Here is a 20,875-nt window from a genome sequence, read left to right on the forward strand (position 1 = left end):
ACTAACAGTTGATTTAAAGGTGAAATACCCCTTTAACCAACCCACCTACTGCAGTTCAACACAGTTCAAGCATAAACCTAGTCCCTGAAATCAATACTATGTTCGCACTGACAAATGGATGCCCATTATATCAATGCTAAAGGGTGGTTCTGACGTTTGCACAACATCCCATTTGGTTTTTCTAGTTCATTCTTATAAGAGTTGTATTGGACCACATAAAAATTACATCTAAAAAACAAAGATGAGCACGTTTTGATCTAAGTTGCCCACTGAACAGATTATCCTACTAAAAATACATAAGACCTTTGGTTATTTCAGTTAATCTGACCTTTGATTTATTTTAGTCAAGTTCAGGAAATGTTGACCTTTAAAAGGAGATTTTTATCAATGACAGTTTTACACGTAACACGGCATTTGTAGTCTGTCAAAAATGTACATAGTTACCGAAGTGAAACAATGCCTATCTGTACAGTTAAGAGAATAAAAAACAAGGTGCTATTTTGTTGCAGTTGTTCTTTTAAATAAAAAAGAATGATGCATGTTTATTAGGAGTCATCGGAGACAGGCGAATATAAATATCTTGTTCGGATATGTAATTGTTGATCCTTTAGCTGTGGAAAGACTTGTATTTAAAGCAGCATTGTTGTTGGTTTCTCCAAGAATTTTTTGAATTCTGCAAGCCACTGTGCTCCGACTGCCCCATCCACAACACGGTGATCGCAGCTTAATGTAACAGACATCATACTGGCAACATCAAAGCTGAAACATTAACGGGGCAAATATTTGTTAGGCACAAAGACTTTTTTTGGAAAAAAAAGTCAAATTTTCTACATCATGAATCACTTTGAGCAATATCATCAGACCATGAAATATGTTTGTGTAAATTGTGTATTTCAATCCCACACATGTGAAAATAAGTTTCTATGAAGCAGAAGTGTTTGCCATCAGCTGTGCTTGCTCACCCACCATATAGCTGTAGTCTTAAAGTCCCACCAAATCCATGTATGCAGTACAGCCTTAGTGTTATTATAGAGATTGAGCGATAGGAAAGCTCAGCAACATGGCAAAACAAATTAGGCTATTATCTGGGCGTATGATGTTGCTATTATGGATAGCCTTGGAATAACAGGTCAGCTAGTACAACATGTTATATAAGCTTTGTGTAGGCTTAGGAGGAACTGATGAAATCTTGGACAAAAAGAGTCCAGAACCCAGCCAAAATTCAGGTCTGTGACGAACAGTGGAGAGTACCTACAAATGTCTGGCATTAAAAAATATTTAGTGCTTACCCTTTTTCATTGTCTGCAGGTATCAGTCTGTTTTCTGACCCTCCCACAGCGAGGATGCAGGCCTGGGGTGGGTTAATTATTGCGGAGAAGTTTTTGATTCCATACATTCCCAAGTTGGATACAGTGAAGGTTCCACCCTAAGACAGAAAAAAATAGCCTTAGTTTTAATTAGCCTTAGTTTTTAGACCAGAGGAGATATTTTTAGTATGTGCTCTTAACAGAACTGATCCTTAGTAAAATGGATGCACACTGATCTATGTTTCTTTCAGTACCAACCCACTAGGAAAAGTGAGGTCATTTAATTTGTACATGCCAAGCAAGGAATGCATAGAAAACAAAAAAAATAAATAAATAAAAAGACTGTATGCATTACATTGTTCTCTGTTCATGGGTTGCTTTTTAACACTGTGCTATACACTTCCAGTTACCAATACTTTTCCTTAGGAATGGTTAAAGAAAAACTATATCCCAGAATAAATACTTAGACAATATAACATAAACTAAGTGCCCTATTAAAAAGCTTACCTTACTGATATATATATATATATATATATATCAGTAAACATTGCCCTTTTACATCTATTCCCTAGAATCACCATTTAGTGATTGGCTGTGTGCTTCCTGAGAGATCAACTAATAGGAAATAACGCAGCTCCAACTGTAATGTTGTGTGGCGAGTTTTTGATGACCATTTTATCTTATACATCTTGTAAGTAGCTTTGATTTTAGCAGTTTTTTGTAATAAACAATCTTGCACTATTTGCCGTTTTTTCTCCTTTTGTGCCCGAATTGGGGATACGGCTGCAACTTGATATTGTATATTCCTTACACATTTGGCCAGTTTCTATCGCCATCTGGTGAGCATATTGCATAACAGCATATGGTGGTTTGCACAGTGAATAAGCCTTTTACACATCTATTTGGTGGTTGCACCTCTTTTCACTATCAAACAGCTTTATTGTCAAGCAGTTTTGCACTATTAGTTGTTTTTGTTTCTATACACATGCGCTCCTGCTATATTTCTTTGTAAGCGTTTGGGACCCAGTCAAAGGGGTTGATCGGAGGAGCAGCTGCAAGACTACACTTGCACTGCCATAATTCACGGAACACAATTGGATCAAGATCGCCGAGGACTGGGTATTGTATATACCGCATCACATATACATTCCAACTGTAATAGGAAGTAGTGTGGGAGTAAAAGACAGAATGTGGTCCGTTCCTTGGCAGATGTGACGTAACATGTATGTGTGCCCTGGTGTGTTTGTGTGCAACGCAAATCATATCCCAGGGGGGCGCCCTTAGTTCTTAAAGTGTCAGTTTTCTATTTAGAGTCATCCAATGGCACATACAAAAAGTATATTTTTATGGAAATGGTTTAATAAGATAGATCAGAACTTTACATTTAAACTTACTTGAAATTCATGAGGTTTCAACTTGCCTTCTCGTGCCCGGGTAGCTAGAGACAGCACATCTTTGCTAATGGTTGCCAGCCCTTTGGTATGGGCATTGAACACAATAGGAGTTATCAGACCAACTGGGGTGCTTACTGCCACACTTACATCAACCACATGATGTCTAAAAGACACAAAACCTTGAGCATGAATCTTGCTGAGCAAATTCCTGAGCTAGAACAAGTATTTATATAAGTATTTGCTTTCAATGTTTAACTCTCCTGGCAAATTTAAAGCCAGTCAGTCTTGCCTTATTTCAATTTATAGACAATGATAAAATAATTTAATTTGAAATCACGTTTTTGTTTATAGACATGCTATCTACATCTGGTCTGTCTTACTTGGATTTCTAATTACATAGCCAATCACTGATATTCTTCCTCTGCACTTTTTACCCATGGAGAAAGGTAGCAAACTTACTGTCGAATTACAGTGTCCAACCAGGAGGAGTTTGCTTCTGGGACTTTCAGACATGCCAGAGCCGATGCTTTAATAATGAAGTCATTAACGGATAGTTTAATGTTGTCAGCCTTGGTAACCTGTTCAGAGCAGTAGAATAAGGTCATTAATGAAATATAAACACTTCTCCTGCTGCTATACCCCCTATCACTTCCTGATACTGCCAGTTTTAATCAACAAGAAAACAATAATACAGAGTAACCAAACTATGTACAGGCATAGAGTACTCTCCAGACAGTCTTCTTCTGGGGGGGGTTACAAGCAGGTAAGACATAGATGGCAGATCATTGGTGAGGCACAGATAGAATTTTAAAACCCTGACCGGATCTAGAGAATGTAAGGCCATTTTTTTGGCCTAGGGCAAAAGGTGGGAATGGTAATGTCCTGGTCGATACAGGAGGTGGAGACTATGGGGACAAAGGAGGGAAGGATCCTCAATACTGTGTAGTCTGCACCTGGACATGAATTGCGGCACTTTGCAGTTCAGGCGAGAGGTCATGAAGTCCACCTGTGGGAGACCCCACTGTTCTACGATATCTTGGATGACTTTGGGATTTAGGGCCCACTTCCATGGATTGTGCAGTCTGCTTAGATCATTGCTGTCCAACTGGCGGCCCGCAACCCCCCTCTGTATGGCCCCCCACCTGTCTAGCTGTTTTCATGGCTTACCTTTATGTAAGATTTAAATGGTATTAGTACTGAGATTAACTGGCCATCTGCATGGTTCACACCTCAGATTCAGGCTGTAACCCCTCTGTATTGTTTAAACATGTAATCCCCAAATAAATTTTACCCCCAACTAAACACCAGTGTATTGTAGCAGGCTCACTGTACCACTTACCTCATTGAGCTCTTTTCGCAGCTGTACGATTTCTCCCATATTTATATCAATAGATAAATAGTAGTGTGGTATGGTTTGCTTGGACTGCATGAGTCGCTGAGCAATTACCTAAAATGGCAGGAGCACAGAACCAGTTAACAGCATAAAATAGCAGACTACTTGCATTGACTATATAAACAGTATTATTTGTCAAAAATGTTGTTTAAATATGACTCCCCCCAAAAACTTGTTGCGTTCTGCTCTGTAGCAGAAGACCTAACCGCTGTGACCAACCAATCACAGGCATTATTGGTGCATAAAATTTAGGCCTGAGCCCACAAATAACTCCCTGTCCCAAATACCCAAAATTTTTCTGATCAATATTGTCAAAGCCACTATTGCCAAAAGAACAACCTCATTCTATGCTCTATAATTAACTACCCAAAGTAATGGAGAAATGGAGACATTTTTAGCTCCAGCTAAAACAACTTGGATTCACTTACCCAGCTGGTTAAAAAGACCACATTAATGGAATACACTTTCCCAGACAACTGGGGAAATATAGTTGTCTTACCCTGCGAATATTACTAATAGGCACATCCGTGAAGACTCCACTGGGAACAGCAGCCACAGCTGGAGATGGTACAGCAACTGCAGGGGCTGGGGCTGCAGCAGGAACCTATAAGCAAATAAAAGACAATATCTATAAAAGACAATATCTTGGTTTCAACACAGAAATTCTGTCCCTGGTATAAATTTTGGCACAATTCTGATATGCATATTTCTTTCATATGAAAGTCTGGTAGCTTGATGCACATAGCTAAGTTTGGCCAGCACGTTACCATCCAGCCATATCCATAATGCTCTGGTGCTGGATCACTATAATTTGTCTACTAAAAAATAATTTAAACATAAAATAAACCCAATACAAAAAAAGTAAAAGCATCAAATAAAATAAAATGTAAATATTCTCTTAAAGAAAACATAACGTTTCTACAGTTTTGTTGTTGTTACTTTTTATTACTTCAGCCCCTCTCCAATTCATATTCCAGCCTCTTATTTAAACCACTGCCTGCACCATCTGCATCATACTAAAAGTTAATGGAAAGACGAATTGCCCCTTTATGACTTGAACCAGAATAAAGTACAGGTATGGGATCCCTTACCAGAAACCCGTTATCCCGAAAGCCCGTCTCCCATAGACTCCATTTTAATCAAATTATTCAGAATTTTTAAATTGATTTCCTTTTTCTCTGTAGTAATAAAACAGTACCTTGTAATTGATTTATTACTATTAAATTATTGAATTATTGGATGCAAAACAATCCCATAGGGTTTAATTAATGTTTTATTGATTCTTAAGTTGGTATAAAAATCCAAATGGAAAGACCCCTTATCCGGAATACCCTTGGCCCCAAGCATTCTGGATAATGGGTCCTATACCTGTACTAGCATTTACCTGTGAAAAGGCATTTTATTTATACATACAGACACACACACACACTTACTGGAGCAGCTTTGGGAGGAACAAATGAGTCAATATCTTTCTTTGTAATTCTTCCTTCTGGCCCACTTCCTAAAATTGAAAAGGGCAACAAAAGTTAAACAAAAATACACAAACGTTTCCAGCTCCTGCCCTGCTTTATTCTGAGACTGATCTGCACAAAAGACTTTTAAAATTGCCCACGCAACAAAAATGTATACATACTATGGGAAGGATAATAGTACCAGAGTCTAACAGGATATGCTGTATAATCTATTATATTTTATGACATCTATTTGAAACCAAGGCAGGTGCATCTTGCACTGAATAACACTTTAGGCATAATACAGAAGCCATTACACTAGGAAATATTTTGAGCATTGCTGCTTATCTGAAGGCTTAAATTTGATGATCCAGGGGTATGTTATGGGTCCATAGCTGCAAAGACCCAAAAACTACAGCCCAGCTGTGCTTTATTATGCTGAATCCTTTTGGCACCATTTATATATTAGACACTAAAGATTATAATAAAAAAAAAAGGTGAATGCTTATAACATAATGCAAGGCAATCATAATACAGGTGAGCACTTTCAAAGTCAGTACATTCAAATACAGCATATAACGGTACGAAAAACATTTTGGAACAAGTTAGAAAACAATGAGGGGTTATTTTTAGCTAAATTGGACGTCTCAGATATATTCCTCGTTGTCAACCTATAAGGAATTTGAAGGTGTTTTCTTTTTAGCTGGTAATTAAAGGGGATGTGAAGGCAAACGTAATATTCCACTTAATGCTTCTCCAACTAAAATGAAGTATATTTGCAATATACTTTGGTTAAAAAATCCGTACTGTTTCTTTAAAATGAATGATCATCTGCAGCTCAATTTACCACTTGTCTGCTCTGCCTCTGGACTCAGCTTACAGAAATCCTTTGACAGGCCAGACGGCTGGTCAGATTCAGACCACCAGAGTACTGAGAATTAATCAGCCCTGCTCTGCATTCCAAAGGGCAGGGAAGCAGAGTGGCATTATTTCATGTTTTTGCTTATCATGTAGGCTAAGCTCAGTAAGAAACAACCCTGCTCTGCTTCCCTGCCCCTTGCAATATGTAGCATCATGGATCGTTACTCTGACTGGCCGGTTGTCAGTAGATTTGTGCAAGCCGCTTCTAGAGGGAGATCAGAAGTGTGGTGAATTAAGCTGCAAAAGATCGATAATTTTAAAGGAACTGTGCAGATTTCCTAACCAAAGTATATTGCAAATATGCTTTTTTTTTTAGGTGGAGAAGCATTAGCTGCAATTTTATTTTTGCCTTTACATCCCCTTTGAAGTATTTTAAAAATAAAATATAACTGTCAGTATGGTTAGGGTTCCAGACAAGGAATCCTTCTATACAACTTTTTTTTTTCCCCACAGAAATGTTTTTTTCAATATGCTCACCTTTCACTTGCTTTATATCAATTCCTTTTTCAGAAGCAAGCTTTCTGGCAAGCGGACTTATAAACACCCTTCCTTTGGGAGCTGAAGGAGCAGTGCTGGGTGTAGGAGCAGGGGGAGGCACTGCTACTTGTGGGACAGGTGGTGGAGCTGCAGTCTTAAAACAGAAAAGCAAAATCAAAATATTATATTGCCCTTTAAAACTGCTGTAGCAATGTAACATGTGTGTGCAAAATACTGTTTTCTAGGTTCTGATGATGTAGCCAGCTACTTCCTGCACATTCAGTGCATCATTCTGTACTTTGGCAATAAATAATAGACAGAGAGAGACCATCTAATATCTATATCTAACTGTTCAAGGAGAAGGAAAGGTAAAAACTATGTAAGCTTTATCAGAAAGGTAAATACAACCATAAGCACTCACAGAAACGCTGCACTGAGTTCTCTTTCAAAAGATACAGTATTTGTTGTCTCTTTGTTTTCCTGTGCCAGAGACACACAGCTCTCTCCTCTCTCCTGCTCCCCCTCCCTCAAGAATGCTATGAACTCCTTCCCCCCTTAGGAATGTGTGATCTGAGCCAATCATCAGGAAGCTTCCTCATAGTCTTACAAACTGAGCATGTACACCGGTCTTGGTGCAGGAGTAAGGCATTATGGGGACTTTTAGAGCTCAGCGTTTTCTTTTCCTATGAGGCTTCTGATCATCTGAATGGGAGAAATATGGGGAGACTTAAGGGCACTATTGAGACAACGGAAGGTATGCCTGCAGCTTGAGATTAACTCTACATTAATTAGCCTTTCCTTCTCCTTTAAGGCCCTGAATATAAATAAATATATAGATAAACAACAAATTTAACTGTAAAACATGCACACATTTTATGTTCAGCTGCATTCCCTCAACAACAAGCATTCAGAGTTCAGCAGTATGTAAGCTATCACATGTTGTTAGGGTTGTAGCCATAAGCAATGTCCTATTAGGCTGGGGGAACCATTTACATCTGTGTTCCAACCTATGAAATCACTGCTATGCCCCCAAGTGTGCCATCACTGACAAAGCTGCACTCCTTCAAGCCAAGTTGGGGAACTTGTTAGTAAGCAGTGACCCAGGGAGGAGGGGGCACTCCATTAGAAAACATTAGCAACACTTTATTATATAGGCAAAGTAACATGTTTCACCTAAAACCTGGAATGTACAACTATCCCTTTGAGCACATATTTAAAACATTTTTTAAGTAAGCCTGTGCAACTTGAATTTCTTACTGGGGTGGGAGCTGCAGGCTGAGGTTTTATATCAGCTACTCCAGTTAACTCTTTGTAATCTTCAAAGCTGCCAATGTCTGATTCTTTCTCAACAATAATGCAAAGAGGGGTGCCCAAAGGTACATCACGTGTGCCTTCTTCGATAAGAATTTTAGCCAAATAACCTTCTTCTGGCACTTCAAATCCTTTGTGTGTGAGAGGAAAATGAGAGAGATTAAGTGACAGCAGAACAAATATTCACAAATTGTGTGTACAACCACATAGATATCCATAAAATATTACTATCCCTGTGACTATTGCAGCTCCACACTTTACGAATCTTTACAAAATACTTGGTCAGTTACATAAGGCTACAATCCTTGATTTAAAAAGAGACTTGTCATGGTCTGGTAAATGTTCAGATATATGGCAGATTTACTAAAACTCAAATTTTCTCACTTTTTTTTTTATCTTTTAAATTTGAATAAACTCATTTCCATAAATGTCTGACATTTATATATATATATATATATATATATATATATATATATATCAAAATAAAACAGCCAGCACCAAGGGTCTTTGTGTTTCAAAAAATCTCTTGTGTATTAAAATTGCATGTACAACCGACGTTTCGGTCCCTTTTGGGACCTTTTTCAAGGTGCAAATACATACAGCAACTCAGTTTAAATAGCCTCCTCCCATGAATCCAGGGAGGGCCAGTGACATCATATGCATATTAACCCCATAGTGACCATTAATACCATATACTAATTATATATTTTATAAAAGTGCATTCATACTTCATAATAAATCTGTTGCACATATTCAATACCCCAATCTAGTTAAACAACAGATTTATTATGAAGTATGAATGCACTTTTATAAAATATATAATTAGTATATGGTATTAATGGTCACTATGGGGTTAATATGCATATGATGTCACTGGCCCTCCCTGGATTCATGGGAGGAGGCTATTTAAACTGAGTTGCTGTATGTATTTGCACCTTGAAAAAGGTCCCAAAAGGGACCGAAACGTCGGTTGTACATGCAATTTTAATACACGAGAGATTTTTTGAAACACAAAGACCCTTGGTGCTGGCTGTTTTATTTTGATATTTATATGATATCCCGTGCACAGGGGCAACTGCAGAGCAGCAGATTTTGGAGTGTGGTGCTGTCGTGTGGACTGTGTTTTATATATATATATATATATATATATATATATAAAAAAAAAATATTGTGGTCACGAAAAACTGAGACTTTTCAACTTGTCAGAGGTTAACAGCGACTCTTTTGTATTGTCGCACAAAAGCCAGCATCAAAAATCTGAAAAACTCTTAAGATTAGTATCATAAGTACTTACATATTTAGTTTTATCTTACATTTCTAATCTAGCCCTTTCTAAAGTTATATATCAACTACGACTTCCAACAAATAACAATCACAAAACACACCACTGAAGAAATCTGACATTTGGTATAATATGACAGCGCTTAAAACTGTAACTACCTATAGTAGCTTTGTCTGTCTCAATTTCAGCCAGAAGGTCTCCCTCGCTGAGCTTCTCACCAACCTTCTTTTCCCACTTTTGCACTGTACCCATGGTCATGGTTGGAGAAAGTGCAGGCAGACAGATCTAACAACAGAGAAGGAAGACATTCTATACACAAAGTCAAACACCAAATTCATTATAAAAAGGTAAAAAAAAGCATTAGCCAATATTATGCCAAACTAAATTAACCTTATCTGCCAGACTTTTGCTCTCTACTGCATTCCTTCAGCCTGTCTTTCTATGCTTTAACAATTACACAACACCGTGTAGCACCTAGAAAGTATATATAATGACCAGCAGTTATTGACTAGTAAAAATAATACCAGCTTCTTATGCTAAGGCACAACAGTCTTCTATCAACAAATACATTTTCTGTAATGCCATTAAAGCTTAAAATATTTTGTAAAATTTTACATGACACTGATAAATGAATAGGTATTATACTCTATGTTTTGATCAAGTATATACAATCTGAAACAAATGCATTCATGTTTTTATTTGATGAAATCACTTACTTTCATATGGTTGGGGTAAGTGCTACCCGGGGCTTGAACTGCAGGAGGAGGTGGTGGTGATGGTGTAGCAGCTGACACACTTGGTGGAGTTGCAGCCGTGGAGTCCAGTGTGTAATTTTTAAAAGCGTCAATAAACTCTGGTCTAAGATATAAAAAAAATAGGTAAATCACTATTAAGGACCTGGTTATTTATGCAAAAAGAAAATGGGTTTTCAAAAGAAATCAAGGATATTTTTAAAAACCTTTAGTACAGGTATTGGACCCCTTATCCAGAAAGTTCTGAATCCATAGACTCTATTTTAATCAAATAATTCAATTAAAAATGGTTTCCTTTTTCTCTGTAATAATAAAACAGTACCTTGTACTTGATCCCAACTAAGATATAATTAATCCTTATTAGAGCCAAAACAATACTATTGGGTTTAATTACAGTTTAAATATTTTTTTTTTTTGCAGACTTAATGTAGGAGATCCAAATTATGGAAAGTCCCCTTACCAGATCCCAAGCATTCTGGATAATGAATCCCTTACCTGTTCAGGTAATCATCGCCTTTTCATAGTTTTAGAGATTTTTGAAACCACCAATAAACTTATTTCCACTAAAACCACTAATGTCTAGTCATATATTAAAAGATCCAAAAAAAAAAAAAAGCAATAACAAATTTAAAACATCCGTTTTTTTCTGATCTAACATGACATTCTGATCTTTTTGTATCTAACATGAAAAAAATTGTTAGTAAATATTAATCATAAAAATATACTTATAAATAGAAAATTGCCATTGTAAGAATTAAGGGCCACCTCCTGGGATCATAGGATTCACAGTGCACACAAACAAGCCAAGGCACACACACATGCTAGGCCATATCAGCCAATTAATCCACACTTCCTCCTGCATTATTTCTGGTCATCTGATCTCTAAGGGGGCACACAGCCCATCACTAAATGGTGGATCAAGGGAAGGGATGTAAAAGGGCAACATTTACTGATAGTAACATAGTAACATAGTAAGTTGGGTTGAAAAAAGACATACGTCCATCAAGTTCAACCATAATGCCTATACCTAACCTGCCTAACTACAAGTTGATCCAGAGGAAGGCAAAAAACCCCATCTGAAACCTCTCTAATTTGCCTCAGAGGGGAAAAAATTCCCATTCCAAAAAAAATGCCATTCCAAGATGGCAATCGGACCAGTCCCTGGATCAACTTGTACTAAGAGCTATCTCCCATAACCGTGTATTCCCTCACTTGCTAAGAATCCATCCAGCCCCTTCTTAAAGTTATATAATGTATCAGCCAGTACGACTGATTCGGGGAGGGAATTCCACAACTTCACAGCTCTCACTGTAAAAAATCCTTTCCGAATATTTAAATGGAACCTCCCTTCTTCTAAACGGAGTGGGTGCCCTCGTGTCCGTTGGAAGGACCTACTGGTAAATAAAACATTAGAAAGGTTATTATATGATCCCCTTATATATTTATACATAGTTATCATGTCACCTCTTAGGCGCCTCTTCTCCAGTGTAAACAGACCCAACAGACCCTTTACCAGCTTACTTGCCCTTCTCTGGACCCTCTCTAACTCAATAATGTCCCGTTTGAGCACTGGAGACCAAAACTGAACAGCATATTCTAGATGGGGCCTTACCAGCGCTCTGTAAAGGGGAAGAATAACCCCCTCCTCCCGTGAATCTATACCCCTTTTAATACAGCTCAAAACCTTGTTTGCCCTTGCAGCTGCTGCCTGGCATTGCTTGCTACAGCCAAGTTTATTATCTACAAGGACTCCAAGGTCCTTCTCCATTAGGGATTTGCCTAGTGCAGTCCCATTAAGGGTATACGGGGCTTGCATATTTTTACATCCCAGGTGCATGACCTTACATTTATCCACATTAAATCTCATCTGCCACTTAGCTGCCCAGATTGCCAGTTGGTCAAGATCCTGCTGCAGGGATGTCACATCCTGGATAGAATTGACTGGTCTGCAGAGTTTTGTGTCATCTGCAAACACTGATACATTACTCATAATACCCTCCCCCAAGTCATTTATGAACAAATTAAACAAAAGGGGACCCAGTACAGAACCCTGAGGGACCCCACTGAGAACCTTACTCCAAGTAGAGAATGTGCCATTAACAACCACCCTCTGTACCCGATCCTGTAGCCAGTTTTCTATCCATGTGCAAACGACTTCACTAAGACCAATAGACCTTAGCTTAGAAAGCAGTCGTTTGTGGGGAACGGTATCAAATGCTTTGGCAAAATCCAAATAGATGATATCTACTGCATCCCCACTGTCCAGCTTCTTACTTACCTCATCATAAAAAGCAATTAAATTGGTCTGACATGACCTGTCCTTCATAAAGCCATGCTGATTACTGCTCATAATGCCATTCTCCACTACATAATTTTGAATGTGATCCCTTAACAAGCCTTCAAATAACTTGCCCACCACGGATGTCAAACTTACAGGCCTATAATTGCCAGGCTGAGATCTTTCTCCCTTTTTAAATATGGGAGTGACATTCGCCTTCTTCCAATCCCTAGGTACCATACCTGATGAGAGCGAGTCTGAGAATATCAGAAACAAGGGCCACTGCAATTCTGCCCCTAGCTCTCTCAGTACCCGAGGGTGTATTCCATCTGGCCCAGGTGCCTTGTTTACATTTATCGTGTGTAACCCTTTAAGCACCATATCCTGTGCCAACCACTGTGTCGTTGGAGCTGAGGCAACAGTGAAGCTATTGGGTAAGACTTGGCCCACTGGCTCCTCTACTGTATACACAGAAGAAAAGAACTGGTTAAGCACATCTGCCTTTTCTGTATCCGCTGTAACCATATTGTTATTATAACTCAATGGGGCCACACCCTCAACCTGCATCTTTTTACTATTAATATACTTAAAAAACTTTTTGGGGTTAGTCTTGGCCTCGGCCGCGATGCGCTCCTCATTTTCTATCTTTGCGTTCCGGATTGCTGTTTTACAACACTTGTTATAGTGTTTATATTCATTAAACGCAGCTACTGTCCCCTCTGACTTATATTTCTTAAAAGCTTTCCTTTTTTTCCCTATTAACTTCTTTACCTCAGAGTTAAGCCACATAGGGTGATTCTTAACACTTCTGCTTTTTCTTATTAATGGAATGAATTGAGAACAGTAATGATTTAATATCATTTTAAATGACAACCATTTCTGCTCTGTATTTTTATCAAAAAACATAATGCCCCAATCTATGCCCTGAAGCGCTGCCCTTAAGGAGCTAAAATTTGCCTTCCTAAAATTCAGTGTCTTTGTTGCCCCCGTGTAAATTTGTTTCCTGCACCAAACATCAAATGAAATAACATTATGGTCACTATTACCCAGGGGTTCAACCACTTGCACATTTGCTATACGTTCTGGGTCATTAGAGATCACTAGATCTAGTATAGCATTGTTCCTGGTTGGCTCCTCAACAACCTGTGACATAAAGTTGTCGTGCAGCAAGTTTATAAACTTGTTCCCATTTACTGTCCTGGCAGTACTATTGCCCCAGTCAATATCAGGGTAATTAAAATCCCCCATTATTATCACTTGCCCCAAACTAGCAGCCTTTTCTATTTGCAACAGGAGCTGGGCCTCCTCCTCTTCGCTTACATTAGGGGGTCTATAGCATACCCCTACAATTAGCTTGGTAGATTCTTTACTATCTGTGAGAAGCTCAACCCATAAGGATTCAGCTCCCTCTGTTCCCCCCATCACTTCCTCCTTAATATTTGCTTTTAAGTCGTGCTTAATGAACAGACACACTCCTCCTCCTTTCCTATTGCCCCTGTCCCTCCGAAACAATGTATACCCCCCAATATTAACAGCCCAGTCATGAGACTCATTCAACCAAGTTTCAGCAACACCAATCACATCATATTTCCGCTCCAACGCCAAGTTTGCCAAGATTCTTTAATAGGTCACTTAACATAATATAAACTGTTGATTAAGAATTCATTTTGGGGGTATAGTTTTCCTTTAATAATGAATACAGTGAAAGGCATCTATAAACAAATCATATAAAAGTTGACACTTTTTTCCACCTGTCAAATGAAAATTAATTTCCCGTTATTGTATTAGGCATGTACCATAAGCCTCTTCTTATTTTATACTCACTTGTCCACAGTAATGCAAATAACTGAGCCAATGGGCACATCCCTTGTTCCTTCTGCCACAAGAATTTTAGCCATATAACCCTCCTCCAGACTCTCAAAACCCACGGTGGCCTTGTCTGTTTCAACCTTAACATAAGAGAAACAAGATATGGTATATAACCCTGGCTGGAGTTCAACGCTGTACCAGCACCACGGTTATTGGTTGAACATTCATTTTTAAAGGAAAAGTAAAGCCTGACAAACATAACTTGTCCTACTGAGACATTGCACTTTAAGGCTAAAAAAAAAAAAAAACATAGTATTGTTTTGAAGAATATGAGAGAGAGAGACAAAGAAAAGGAGATGTTTGCATGCCACTAATCACAGTTTATTGGTTTTCTGAGAAAATGGTAGCTATTAATTGGATACCAACTGTCTTAACTTGGGGGCATTTTTTCCACTTTTGAATGCTGAAAATAAGGCAATTATACAGATATTAGCTCATTTGGCTATGTGTAGATTCCTGATAGGCCCATGGGGGTATCAGTTGGATACAGAGCCCATGCATTTCCAGGTTGTTTTTTTTTTTTTTAGGTTTTTGTCAATCAACTGTACCAGTAGGTCTGATCAACCAAATTAACTCAGAAGATGAGTCCACTGAACTGGGGATTAAACATCTGCCCCATATTGTTCAGTGCATTCTGGACCAAAGTGTGAAATTTGAGCACATCACAGTAAAATTCACCCACTTTCTATTTATTCCAACAGGATTTTTAGAAGCATTTGTATAAAATGGTAAACTATTTTACCTATTGATAAATACGTTTCTAAAAAATACCATAGGAATGAACAGAAAGTGAGTGAACTTTCCAGTGGTGAGCAGCATGCGTAATATAATATAAGTGATTTAAACTACTACATTTCTGAATATAAATAAAATAGACTCATAATAAAGGCATATTTTGTGCAAGATAGAGCCCTTCGTGTTGTATGTGTTTTCTCATGTAAAGGACAGTCATTCTCACTACACTATAGATTAAAAATAATTTGTTACCTCAGCAATTAGATCCCCTTCATTAATTTTATCACCTTCTTTCTTTTCCCAGCGAGCTATGGTTCCCATCTGCATGGTGGGAGACAAGGCAGGCAAAGGCACCTACAAACAAAAACATTTGCTCATAAATGATTAACAAAGGTAGAAAAATATTACTGTTAAGGGCATTTAAATGCATTAATTTATATGTTAACATAATATTGTCAAAACAAAATTAAAGTATAGCATGGTGAACAATACAGTATAAACATTTTCATGGAGGACTAATTTTGTTCCATTTTAAATCTTAGCCATAAATGTTTATATAATATCTTTCCCAGTTTTACACTCCTGTACCAAATAAACATTAGGAATTTAAAGTTTGGATGGATACCAATTCTTAAAGGACAATGAAAGGTTAATATAAATTAAAAGTAAGTCTAAAGGCATTCTTTTTAAAGTACTTACTGCATATCTAAATTCCCAGATCCCTGCTTGCTTCTCTGAGATATGGTGCTGGCAGCCTACAGCAGTGTGAAGACTCCAGTGACATTACTGAAATCTCTCTCCCCTTCCTGTAGGCTGCCAGCGGCAGCCTTCCTATTCTCTGAGCATGTAACTTGATCCTGTCTCCTGTTCTGAGCTACACATGCCCACCAGCCAATCAGAAGCAGATCTGGCAGAGGGGAGGGGGGAGGGAATGAAACACATGTGCAGTATGAAGCAAGGAGGGAAAGGAAGGGAGAATACCTTTTTAGAGATGGCTGCCTGTTCTAGAAAATGTAAAGTAAGTGTGACAGTAAATATTTGATTAGGTGAGCCAAAAGTGTGGCGTTTTTACTAAACAATAGGAGGACTATTGGGCAGTATGCTTTTTAAATTTTGACTTGCATTCTCCTTTAAATGTTTAACATACAAGTTGACAGTCCACATATAGGATTAAAGGGGTGGTTCATCTTTACATTAGCTTTTAGAATGTTATAAAATGTCATATTCATAGCAACTATGCATGCAACTAAGCATTATTTATTTTATTTATAGTTTAATAATTTGCCTTCCACTTCTACATCTTTCCAGTCAAAATTTACTGCTTTGTGAGCTAATAATTTTATTATTATTAGTTTTTATTATTTATCTTTCTATTCAATCTCTCTCCCTATAATATTCCAGTCTCTCATTTAACCCACTGCCTGGTTGCTAAAGTAAACAAGACCCTAACAACCAGATATCTGCTGAAATTAAAGAGCATATAAACAAAAAGCTAAATAACTGAGAAACAACAAAAAATAAAACACAAAACCATCTGAAAACTGTCTCTAAATATCAGTGTCTACGCCAGGGATCCCCAACAAGTGACTCATGAGCAACATGTTGCCCCTTTAATGTTCCTCCCCGTAGCCTCAAAGTAGGTGCCCATTTTTAAATTTCTGGCTTGCAGGGAAGTTTTGGAAGCACAGAAACACAGTTTTACTTCAAGCAGAGCCTCCTGTAGGGCTAGCAGTCCACATGGGGCTACCAAATAGCCAATCACAGCCCTTATTTGGCATCCCCAAAGAACCTTTTTCATGCTTGTGTAGCTCGCTAACACTTTTTACATCTGAGTGTGGCTCACACATTGTCTACACCATACTAAAAGTGAATTTTAAGTAAACAAACCCTTTAATATGGACTTCACAAATCCTGCAGTTCTATAGGCTTTGGGCCAAAATTAGTAGATCCATAGAGGGCTACAGCCTTTTCAGTGTCTAGGTAAGCTGATGACATGTATGTTTAATGCAAGATAAACTGTACTTTCTTCAACACAGTTTAAACTAATTTAGTGCATGGTGAGTGCCGAGGAGAGTTTGTAAAGTTGAGTAAAAAAAAAAAAAAAAAAAAAAAGAATGGCCAATTTGTGCCCTTTTCATTTTCTGCTGGCTTGCAAACACACAAAGAGCAAATAGGGTAATCTAATGTGATTCAAAGGTACTCTATGGAGCTCCATGTCAATACAAACCCCAGTTCTAGGGTAACTCCAGCAGGTTAGCAAAACAAAGAAATTATTTAGTATGCCAAGGTAAATGGTACATCCATAGGCCAGTGATCCTAATTCTTCTGACCCTTTTTCTCAATACTTGTTGTTAATAAACCATAATTAGCATGCAGGTCTAGAAGGAAGGCAATGGGGTACCATTCAGTTTAGGGTGGAGTCCACTATGTCCTTTACTAATTGGGGATTTCTTCCTTCAATAGAAAATAGCTATTAAGGTATCAAAAAGATGATTCACCAATTTAATTTGGGTCCCCCTAAACACTGGTTTAAATGCTCATAATAGTCATAATTATGCAAGGATGCATTTCGACATACACAATGGCTCATTATACAGTTACACTTAGGAAGCCATGAGGAATTAATCAAATGTGGCATGCAGGAGTTGAATAGACTGAGAGCAAGTACACAGAGAAAAAAAAAAGAAAAGCTTGCAATTAAAAAGAAAAATTAATATCAATATAATCAATGAGATTCTGATACACTGCAGAATAAATACACAAACTAAAGCAGCACTAAAAGAAAAGGTTAAGCTTCTCAGTTACAAAAGAATGCCACTGGAAGCCATCATGCAGTGGATTTCAGCATACACAAACAACTTGTGTTTTATGGATGGATCCTAACTATACTCAAATTCTCCCTAAAATACCCAGATAATACATGCTGCCAACAGTCTATTGGCTCTCCGGAAACCCTGAAAACAGAAGCCAATTAGTTGGTATGTGAGCAGCCAAGCATGTCCACCTTCCATGATTTTATAATGGCAATCTATGGGTGCACCTACTGGACTGCCCAGAAACCACCCACAGCAAAACCTCTTAGGGTGAAGACACACAGAGCTACTTAGTAGCAGCTACTTGTCACCCCTACTAAACACCCTGCAATAGACAATACTGAGAATGTCCTCTGCTAAATACACATAGAGACAATTATCAGTAAATGGTTAGCACTTGTCTATTTTTGTAGGTGCTACTATTAGCTTCATGTGTCTTTGCCCTTAATGTTGAATGTTTTGAGTCTCCCTGAGGTCAAGGGTACGAGCCACACAATACATATTTTATACGTACAAGGGACACAGAGCCGATTTATGAAGGAACATATTTAACAAATGATAACAATAGTTTGTTTTTTTAAAAAAAAAAATAACTATCCTCCAGGTTTAACAATTTGGTTTACCTGTGTTACTTGCACTGGGATTAAAGATTTGGATAGGTGTCAGTGCTAAATGCTGCTTATGAGTTGCACTGAGCACTGAACCCACTGCAACCGAACATGTTTGTACATTTTCAGGTTCAGTAGCATAAACTTGTTGTGTTCATACATTTTAGAGTTTTGATAATAATTATATTGCTTGGATTAAAAACATTTTATGGACACTGCTTTCCAAGTGAGCTGCCAAAGCACGTTGTTACTGTGGTTTCACCAGTGCAAGCTCTAGGTCAGCGCTAACTGCACCAGTACCATATTCTTTACTATCAATCAAATCAACTGATTAATAGAATTGATGGTATCTGGAATGTGCAAGCAATGCTAAGGGTAAAATCCATAAACAAAGGAATAATTTACACAGCAAAACCTAGGCAAGTACCTTGGTTAATATAGCCCATATTTACTTTATTTTAGTTCACTTCATCCATCAAAGCGGATTCCTGACTAACTGGCCATCCACATACTGATAAATGCAGCCTTTCAGGCCTACATTTGCCACTGGTATGCAATTTGAGCTTGCAATTCAGCATTTACACCATCATGTTTGGCATGCTATATGTATAAGGCTGATGGCACACGTGGAAATTAGGCACCCAATATATATATATCTGCTCTGCTGCTGATGACTAATCTCCTGAAAATGCTTTCCCACCAGCAATAATGTAAATTGCCGGTGGAAAACATCACTTCAGTTTTGTAAAGTAATCCCAAATTGCCTCATACTGGTCCAGTAATCAGCAATCTGCATACTCTAGCAAATGCCAGAGGGGCTGCTGTAAATTGCCACTGACCATACTTTATATACTGCAGATGTTTGGCCTTGTACTTCAAATCCCAGAGCCTATTTGAAATCATACCCCTGGCATATTGCAATTCATGCAGTTTGAATGCGTTTGGGCTTTTTATAGTTTTTTTTTTCCATGGCATTGCTATTAGAGCACTCTTATAACAGGCAGGTTGTAAATTGGGGGACGATTGCACACTCCCTGCTTGTAACTTGCATTTATGCACAAACAGGCAAATAATGGCCTTCAGCAGACTGAAATTCATCCTCCCCTGCACCATTAGCAGCAAAGCGCAGACCTAGCTGGTATTTTTGGCCAACTGATACCCTGACCCCCTAGGTCAAATAGCTGCCACAATAATACCTGCCCAGTAAGTGAGCCCCTGGTCCAGCCCTTATCACTACTTCCTACACTGGCACGTTACCTTCTGGTGGGGAGGTAGGCTGTACCATCTCCTTCCAGAGGCTGTTCCCTGCCTCAAAGCTCCCTTTACTGCTGGAACATTTGCCGGAGACCCGACCAAGCCTCTCAGCCGGTTCACGGGTCCCAAATGAAGCCTTCGGTACCGACATGTCGACGCAGCTTGGCTCCGACCGGATAAAACAGAGCGAGCCGGGGCGCGGAGCCTCAGGCACAGGCGGAGCATTGCTATGGAGGGCACGCTCTAGGCCTCGGTTCTCTCCTTTCTCAATGACCTCCCCGGCAACACTGTAAAGGAAGACCGAAACAGGTTACGCCTCCCCCACACACAAGAGGGCGCTATTTCTTCTGCAGTGTTTTGATCTCCGTCGCCACATTGCTACTCCCGTAGGGATTTTTCAGCGTATATGTATACATTGTAAAACACCATTGTTGGCTGTGCATATGCATGAAATAATGCTTCTTAGTAGTTTTTTATTCTATCAGTCAATAGAAATTCACTATTAGATCTGTGGGCCTATATTAAATATCTCAATGGAGCAGAAAGATGGTGAAAAGTATATTTAACTTTAAAACTTCCCATGATTCTGTGCACTGCCCTCCCTAGGCTCCCTGTTGTTAGGCAGTAAGGACTGGGAGAGGCGGGGCAGGGGTGTGCCAGTGACTGACAGTAGCTCCTGGCAACAAGGTTACGGGGACAAGGTGACCACACGAGGAGTTCAGCGGGTCTTGTACCTTGTGAAACCGGAGAACTCCTCAGATTGAGAAAGAAAACGTTCAGCAGTAAAATAGTTTTCCGGTTATTGTACATTGTGGAGTTTTTTTTTAATCACGTTGGTGGATATGTTACTGGCCACCGTATTTGTGAAGAAACATAAGTTTTTTCGGCAACAAATTCAAAGTTCTGAAAATATATAGCTGGTGAGCCTTTGTGCTCGACAAGTTTTGTTAATTTTAAAGCAGCTGCACTTGCGCCTGCATTCATAAATAAGCACTATAGTGTACTAAAGACCAATTAAATGATAGATTGG

General features: G+C 38.6%; 1 protein-coding gene across 1 annotated transcript; it reads right to left on the reverse strand.

Moving 5' to 3' along the window:
* Positions 1-626: 626 nt before the first annotated feature.
* Positions 627-20,121, reverse strand: dlat (dihydrolipoamide S-acetyltransferase). Its single transcript, NM_001016320.3, is given in 14 exon segments — positions 627-759; positions 1,290-1,426; positions 2,702-2,864; positions 3,161-3,279; positions 4,041-4,148; positions 4,594-4,698; positions 5,528-5,595; positions 6,944-7,097; positions 8,201-8,385; positions 9,695-9,821; positions 10,253-10,394; positions 14,391-14,515; positions 15,423-15,524; positions 19,849-20,121. Coding segments are annotated over 14 exon segments (1,887 nt in total). The 5' UTR covers positions 20,071-20,121; the 3' UTR covers positions 627-629.
* Between the last annotated feature and the right edge of the window lie 754 nt (positions 20,122-20,875).

Source organism: Xenopus tropicalis, chromosome 7 (assembly GCF_000004195.4).
Source record: "Xenopus tropicalis strain Nigerian chromosome 7, UCB_Xtro_10.0, whole genome shotgun sequence".
Lineage (NCBI taxonomy): Eukaryota > Metazoa > Chordata > Amphibia > Anura > Pipidae > Xenopus > Xenopus tropicalis.